This window comes from Rasamsonia byssochlamydoides (assembly GCF_041956645.1).
Source record: "Rasamsonia byssochlamydoides strain NRRL 3658 unplaced genomic scaffold VTN77scaffold_94, whole genome shotgun sequence".
Lineage (NCBI taxonomy): Eukaryota > Fungi > Ascomycota > Eurotiomycetes > Eurotiales > Trichocomaceae > Rasamsonia > Rasamsonia byssochlamydoides.
In genome coordinates this window covers 45,686-53,557 of record NW_027192477.1, presented here as the reverse complement: position 1 = coordinate 53,557, position 7,872 = coordinate 45,686, and the positions used below count along the sequence as shown (strand labels likewise).

The following is a 7,872-nucleotide window of genomic DNA, read 5'->3' as shown; positions in this document are numbered from 1 at the left end:
CTTTTTTTTTTCTTTTTTTTTCTTTTTTTTTCTTTTTTTTTTCTTTTTTTCTTTTTTTTTTGTTTTTTTTTTTGTTTTTTCTTTTTTCTTTTCCCTTTTTTTGATTTGATTTGATAAAAAGAGATTAATTGCATAGTAAGACTATATTTTTTGTTGATCAGCATAAACTGGTATGAAGCCAGGCAAGGCCTTTTTTGCCGTCTTTAAAGCTTCACAATGATTTTAATTCTTTGACTTGTTTTATGTATCCGTTCAAGTTGTAGGGATAGAGAGTATCTCTTCCCTCCATCTCCTTTTCTTCTTCTCTTTCTTACTTTCCCTGGGATCACAAGCAAACCACGTGTGTCCCCCACTCCTCTGAAGGATCCTTTTTTTTTTCCTCCAAAAAAGGTCCGCTTCTAAGTAATATATGGCTTTTCTTTTGTTTCTCGGCTACAATTGATACAGGCGTATACATATCGCCATGTTGATGGAAGTTAGGCAAGGACTTTTATCATTGCGGTAATTTTAAATTATTCCCCGCATCAGCATCCCTTATCTGCGGGGATGCAGGTCTGACCGCAATCTTGTCCGGCTGAACTACAGAATTCTGGCCCCAGAATTCTTACCGCCACAAGGCTTACTGGCCAGTAAGATTCAACGTGAATTTGGCGGAAAAGAGAGCAGAAAATCAAAGAAAGAAACTATGACTTCGAACGAGCCAGGAATTCCACTTGCCTTCCATGGTTGCATTATCCACGCCTTAAGCGCAAATCGTCTCGAGATCCTGGAGAATAGCCTGTTGATCGTGGCTCGAAACGGCACAATCCAGTCCTTGACCAAAGATGTCGACCGCAGGCGGGTCAACGACCTCGTCGTCGAGGCAGGTTATACGCCCGATGTGGTCAGGTATCTCTCTCGCGGACAGTTCCTCATCCCCGGCTTTGTCGACACTCATCACCACGCACCGCAGTGGGCGCAGAGGGGAATTTGCCGCAACGAGAGTCTCCTAGACTGGATGGAAAAAGTCACATTTGCACACGAATCAAAATTTGAAGATGCTGCGTACGCCCGTCGCATGTACACGGCTTGTGTGTTAGGTGGTCTCAAGCAAGGCGTGACGACTGCGTCCTATTACGGCAGTCGCCACGGAGAGGCCTCTCGCATTTTGGCCGACATTTGTCTCGAGCATGGCCAGCGGGCGTTAGTTGGCAAGTGCAATATGAACCGCAATGCACCGTCGTGGTACTGCGATCCAAGTCCTGCAGAGTCGATCCGCGAGACCAAGGACCTCATCGCGCATGTCCGTCAGATCGATCCGGAATCGCGACTGGTGACTCCGATTCTGACACCACGATTCGCCATCTCGTGTGACCACGAGCTTCTGACCGGACTGGGCGAAATTGCCAAACAGAATCCGGATCTCCCCATTCAGACGCACTTCAATGAGGCCGAGCCGGAGATGCAGCTGACTCGGAAGTTGTACCCTCAGTTCCGCAACGAGGCGGAGCTCTACGAGCACTTCGGCCTGCTTGGCCCTCGCTCGATCCTGGCGCACTGCATCTTCCTGGACGAGGAGGAGATGCAGCGGGTGAAGACGCTGGGATGTGGCGTCGCGCACTGTCCTATTGCCACTGCCACTATGGGTGAATTCATGATGGCTCCTATTCGGGAATACCTGCGCCGGGGCATCAAGGTCGGGCTGGGCACAGACGTCGGCGGTGGCTTCTCGTCGAGCCTGCTTGACGCCATGCGCCAGGCGTTTATCATCTCCAAGGCGCGCGAGACGCTGACCCAGGGCCGCGACCCTTCTTTGACTCTGCATGAGGGCTTCTTCCTGGCCACGCTGGGAGGCGCCCAGGTCTGCGGGCTGGATGACAAGATTGGAAATTTTGCTGTGGGCAAGGAGTTTGATGCGTTGGAAATCCACATCATCGATCCTGAGAACCCAGGTGGCAGTCTAGGCGTTATCACGCCCATCGAGGACGAGGACTCGACAGAGGTCATCTTCGAGAAATTTCTCATGACGGGAGATGATCGGAATATCGCCAAGGTGTATGTGAGAGGGCGGTTGGTCAAGACTGGTTAGATTCATATCCGTTGCAAAGTTGGTCGTGAATGATGGCTGCTTTTGTTCCTTGTTTACAACTTAATACGTATGCACGTCGCTACAAGGTGGACACGAAGACATAGGAAGTTGTCCGATTGCTGGGACAAAACGAGAGCAGCTTGCTGCAACACGTAGATATCTCCTCCAATTCTGTTCTGCAGCAAGTCTTCCCTTATTATCTCTCCTAGTAGTCAACATATGACCATTTCTCCAATTTATTCTCTCCATAGACGAGATTACTAGGCATGTAGTTGACTTTGTTGACTGGTCTTCATGCGTATCCACAGTATGGTACAGCACGATTGAAGATAGTCATCCTGATGCAGTCTTAAGCGGTTGAGTTACATCCCCAACTTTCTGATCGTCTTTGAATTGTCAATTGATTGATACACAGTAGTGATCTGGTGCACTAATGCTTTCCTTGTCTAAGAAGAAAGACTTACCACCAACTACACTCATACGGGAATGACGAGCATGTAACTGCCAGCCCTAACCCCAGGCCCTAAGCCCTGAGTCCGATACTGTCACGTGAAGCCCCCACCAGGACGAATGACCGATATCGCATCATCTCCCACCCCGCAGTCGTTTGTTCACTAAAGATGGCGTCGGATATCCTGTGCCGATTCTGGAACCGTTTCTTTGTTTAGGTTCCAAGCCAGATTCCTGCGATAATTAGACATGTCCCGCATTTTGATTAGCTATCGCCCTTTACCCCGACGGAGGGGTCATTCTTTCTCCGACAGTCAGCTTGAGATGGCGTGATATTGCTAGCTGATCGAGGAAGGAGTCTTATTCTTAATCTTCCTGACAAGATGACGCGACCATCGCCATTCATTCCTCTTGCAACGTCCTAGTTAAAGTCCTTTCAGCTGCAGCCTACGGCATCGTCTAGCATCAGCATCCACGCCAGCATCGGTATCAATCCCGATCTCTATCTTCTCTGAACACGTTTTATCATCTACCGCCATGTCACCAGTCAAACTCGCCATCCTCGATGACTACCAGAACCTGGCTCCGGCCAAATTCGCCCATCTGGTGTCGTCCGGCCGGCTCGAGGTGGTCAGCTTCCCCGACACGCTCGACCCCCGCGAGCCCGCCGACAAGGCGGCTCTGATCGAGCGTCTGAAGCCGTTCGAGATCATCTCGACGATGCGCGAGCGGACGCCCTTCCGCGCGGACGTTCTGGAGGCACTGCCCAATCTCAAATTGCTCCTGACGACCGGGTTGCGAAATGCTAGCATCGATTCTGAGGTGGCTGCCCAACGCGGCATCGTCGTCGCCGGCACCACCAACGAAGCCCGTCGGCCACCGGACGCCACGACGCAGCATACCTGGGCTCTGATCCTGGGGTTAGCTCGACATATCGCGCGCGATGATGCTGCCGTCAAGAGCGGAGCCTGGCAGGGATCAACGCTGGCGCTTGGTCTGCCGGGTCTGACTCTGGGAGTGCTGGGACTGGGGAGATTAGGCGCTGAGACAGCGAGAATCGCCATTGTTGCGTTCAACATGAAGGTTGTCGCCTGGTCAGCAAACCTCACGCAGGAACGCGCCGACGAAACGGCCGCGCAGCTGGGTCTGCCGGCGGGATCGATTGTCGTCGCCCCGTCGAAGCTGGATCTGCTCCGGACGGCAGACATCGTCAGCGTGCACTACGTCCTGTCTGACCGGAGTCGCGGTCTGCTGGGGAAGGAGGAGCTGGCGGCGCTGAAACCCACCGCACTGCTGATCAACACGTCGCGGGGGCCTCTCATCGACGAGGCAGCGCTGCTGGAGACTCTCAAGGCGGGTCGTATCCGGGGTGCGGCGCTCGACGTGTTCGACAAAGAGCCGTTGGCGGCCGACAGCGAGTGGCGAACAACCGCATGGGGACAGGATGGTCGCAGCGAGGTGCTGCTGACGCCGCACATGGGATACGGCGAGACGGACAATATCAGCTCGTGGTACGAGCAGACGGCAGCGAATGTCGAGCGGTGGCTAGATGGGAAGGAGGTCGTGAATCGGCTGAACTGAGCTGATGTATATGCTTGCCTGTAAATAGCATGAATTTACTCTCCAGGATTTTTCGTGTATCAATCATACTGAACTGGGATAGTCAATACGTGCTGACTGTGCAGCACATCAATTCGATATCCCGATCCCATCTTGCAGAGAACCTCAGTATAGTACTGTACATACCTAGCTTCATTAAATTCAACTAAAGTAAACTTCCCTCGCTAATCCGAGGATTTCCGCTACTATCCTCGGCGGAAAGGATGCAATACAACTCAACCGAACAGAATTGAATGCTTTCTCGGTCGAGTGCTGTCTATTTATTGATTTGATTCCCCACTCTTGCCCGATTTTGTGCTTCCTTCCTTTCTTCACGTGAAGATATTTCAATAACGGAGCAGCATGTGATATAATTTCCATTAGCTTTTTTTTCCCTTCTTTTTCTTGGTATTTATCTATATAATTTAAGGATCCATGCACATATGCCATTGACCATCTCTCAGTCTTGTCACTCCATTGGAATAGAGTCTAGCCAGTCCCTAACCAGTCCTCTTCTGCATGCATCTTTCTTCCTGTCAACGCGTGGAGTATGCCACCAACCCCATCCCACCCCACGCTCATCCAGGTCATCCACGGCTCCAAGCCATTCAGTTCGAGCGCCGTCTCGCTCGTCGACCTCCCCGCCGGCGCCGTCCTGACCCGCCTCGACACCCACGCGACGCCGGCGCCGCAACCAAAATACACAACCCTCCAAACGGGCCGCAACACGCACATTGAGCTGAATTCTGACCTGGTCTACTGCAACCACTCATGTCGCCCGTCTGTCGTGTTCGACACACGGAGGATGGAGGTGCGCGTCGTTGATGACCGGCCGCTACGGAAGGGCGATGCCATCACGTTCTTCTACCCCAGCACAGAGTGGGAGATGGATCAGCCGTTTGAGTGTGGCTGTCAGGCGGGCGAGGGGGTATGCAAGGGGCTGATTTCTGGGGCCAAGACGATGTCGCGCGAGCAGCTTGAGGGGTACTGGTTGAATGAGCATATTGTTGAGTTGTTGGAGGAGAGGGATAACATGAAGCAGACGAGTTGACGCAGCAGTTCACTATGAATTGACTGACTTGGTCGAATAGACGAGTAGATGGATAGACGGCTATATATCAAAAACAGAGGAGTGAAAGGACTGTACATATTACAGGTGTCTGTACATAACTGGTACAGCAAAATCCAAGAAATTATCGCTACATGTACTCATAGATGAGTTTGTAGAATCGTTAAATAAATCAACTGGTCTGAAGAGATTACCGAAATCGACAGCTGACTGAATATACCCAAAAGTGGTAATTGCAAGAACAACAGCAATATTCCGTGGAAACGCTCATGACGAGTTTACACCTCCTACTCAACGCATCGTCCATCCAATATATGTCGACTGATCGATCGTATTAGTGTGCTCCCCCGGCCGCCCCCGCAATCATCGCCATCTGCAACATCCTCCTCCGATCAATCTCCCGCTTCAGCATAATCAGACACGTCGCCACGACGAGGCATTCGTCGAGATACTGCTCCGCGTCGCGGTCGATGACCAGCAATCCGCCGTTCCCGGCCGTGCAGCGAGACGAGCCTGGAGAACGGGTATCCTTGCTGCGGATGAGTTGCGCGAGGATCTTGCTGTCGCCCTCTTTGCTGGCGTCGTCGTTGTCAGGCCTGCACCTCAGCACGATGAGATTAACGTTCTCGCCCGTCGTCCTGTCCTTGCCTTTCGCATAGCTCCATTCCAGCATACGACCAGCAACCCTAAACAAGACCGCTCGCGACGTCCATTTCCCAGATAGCGGGACATCGACAGTATTAGGATCATCCTTATCTGTTCCTCCTGCTGCCGACAAAACCCTCACAACAGGATCCCGACATGGTCCGAAAAAGTACGTTGTCGACACAACGGCGCCTCGCAGAGGGTGCGAGAGGATGGCGTCGCCGGAACAGCGTCTGCTGCGCGTCGACACATACGCCAACGACCCGTTGTCGGCGTCGTAGACGGGGATCTCGAGCTGGGATGATGGCAGGGGAAGACGCAACAGGCCGATTCCGCACGCGTCGATGCGGAGCTGTCTGACTGGATGGAAGGACCGTTCAGATCCGTTGACTGATGCTGATGTCGATGCTAGGGTGGGAGCGTCGGAGATGGAGATCGATGTTGCTGAATGCACGTCGGCGATGAGCTTGTCTTTCTCTGTCTCCATGTCTTTCTCCTTCTCCTCCTTGTCAGAGAGGATGTCCTCGTACTGAGGAAGTTCCTTCTCGCTATGACCCATTTTGTGGTATAAATTCGACAAGATATATCAGAGTTGACCTTGAGAGAAGCTAGTTTAGACGATCGTAGTTGAACTGTGAGTAAGTTAGCAGCGACATCTCATCCCATCGCAGATAGCAACGGTAGCATTTCACACACTTTATATTGAGAAGAAGAGCAAATAGTGGTATGCAATAGTCAGGAATATTCCATGATGGTTCGCGTGACAGACTGACTGACGATGAATACGAGAATCAGGTGCCCTGGCCTCAATAACTTTAAACCCATAAGAGCAGTCACGTACCACGTACATTACTGGCATACGTTCCGAACAGAGTACGTACGCCTTACCATGCCATGCCTGCGCCTCGCCCGTTCGTATTCCTGCTGTGTTCATTCTCATTTCTGTCCCTCGGCATGCCGAACTCAATTGCTCGATCAATGGACGGATCGGGTAATGTTCTCGTATTCGCTTCCTTAGTGGAGTGGCCGTGGCTGTGTGCATCGCCACTCCGCAAGTCAGTTAGATTTATTGCCCAGGAAACGAGTTAAGGTTTCTGGGCTGGGCTGTGTCAGTATGCTCCATGGAACGGTTCAGTTTAGTACTACAACGAGGGTGGTGGTTGGGTAAATTGAGAGGGATTGGGATGAGTACTGTTTCACCGAATGGTATCAGACTTGTCCTGCATTTGCTTTTTGTAGTTGCTGTCCTTCCTCGACAGGCTCTATATCAGTTTGTACTCTATTAGTTCTTTTTTTTTCCTTTTCTCGCTGCATCTCTCCTTGTTTTACCTTTTACCTTTCTTTTTAATAATCTTCTCTCCTTTTTGGGTATACAAATCCACATCACATCGGTATAACCACTTCTCTCCATCTATTCTATCTATACCCACCCTCTATATACTCTATACCGCTCAGAATCTAAATGATAAATCAGTCCCAGTCATAGTTCTAACCTACTGCTGCGCCGCAATCCAAATCTCCTGCGACGCCACGACGGTGCTGACCACCATCGCGACGCCCACCTGCGCCGGACTGGCTCCGATCCAGCCGATGAACGACCCTGGAATCAGCAGGTCGCAGCCGTCGACGACAATGCGCTTGATTAGTTGACCGTGCTGCCGGGGGGCGGGTTGCTTCTGTCTCTGTTTCTCTGACGGCGATGGCGCCTTGTTCTCGCCCTTCTTCTTGGACTCATGCACTGGAGAGTTTTTCGCAGAGAACAACGTCCATATCGACCCGATCAGCGAGAGCGTCAGCGCGTAGAACCAGAACTGGTTCGCTGCTAGGAAGACATCCTTGCTCCAGGTCGTGGTCCAGATGCCCATTGCGTCCAGCTAGTATTACGAGTTAGCATGCGTGAATCAATCCAGTGATAAAAAGAATTGAAGAGGTGTTGCAGACTCGGCCAAAAAGAGGCACCATGGCACCAGCTTCTTGGTGAATCTGAACCAGGTATCGGCTGCGCCAACAAGATGGTAATAGTACGGTCTGATGCATGTAC

General features: G+C 51.5%; 4 protein-coding genes across 4 annotated transcripts; 3 read left to right on the top strand and 1 right to left on the bottom strand.

Moving 5' to 3' along the window:
* Positions 1-685: 685 nt before the first annotated feature.
* VTN77DRAFT_9771 (uncharacterized protein) lies at positions 686-2,068 on the top strand (the record flags this gene model as incomplete). The annotated part of the gene is made up of 1 exon (XM_069426414.1): positions 686-2,068. The coding sequence occupies one exon, from the start codon at positions 686-688 to the stop codon at positions 2,066-2,068; it is 1,383 nt and encodes a 460-aa protein (XP_069273674.1).
* Positions 2,069-3,055: 987 nt separating this feature from the next.
* On the top strand, positions 3,056-4,099 carry VTN77DRAFT_9770 (uncharacterized protein; the record flags this gene model as incomplete). The annotated part of the gene is made up of 1 exon (XM_069426413.1): positions 3,056-4,099. The coding sequence occupies one exon, from the start codon at positions 3,056-3,058 to the stop codon at positions 4,097-4,099; it is 1,044 nt and encodes a 347-aa protein (XP_069273673.1).
* A 568-nt stretch (positions 4,100-4,667) lies between these two features.
* Positions 4,668-5,168, top strand: VTN77DRAFT_9769 (uncharacterized protein; the record flags this gene model as incomplete). The annotated part of the gene is made up of 1 exon (XM_069426411.1): positions 4,668-5,168. One exon carries the CDS (start codon positions 4,668-4,670, stop codon positions 5,166-5,168), a length of 501 nt encoding a protein of 166 aa, XP_069273672.1.
* A 352-nt stretch (positions 5,169-5,520) lies between these two features.
* VTN77DRAFT_9768 (uncharacterized protein) lies at positions 5,521-6,390 on the bottom strand (the record flags this gene model as incomplete). The annotated part of the gene is made up of 1 exon (XM_069426410.1): positions 5,521-6,390. One exon carries the CDS (start codon positions 6,388-6,390, stop codon positions 5,521-5,523), a length of 870 nt encoding a protein of 289 aa, XP_069273671.1.
* Between the last annotated feature and the right edge of the window lie 1,482 nt (positions 6,391-7,872).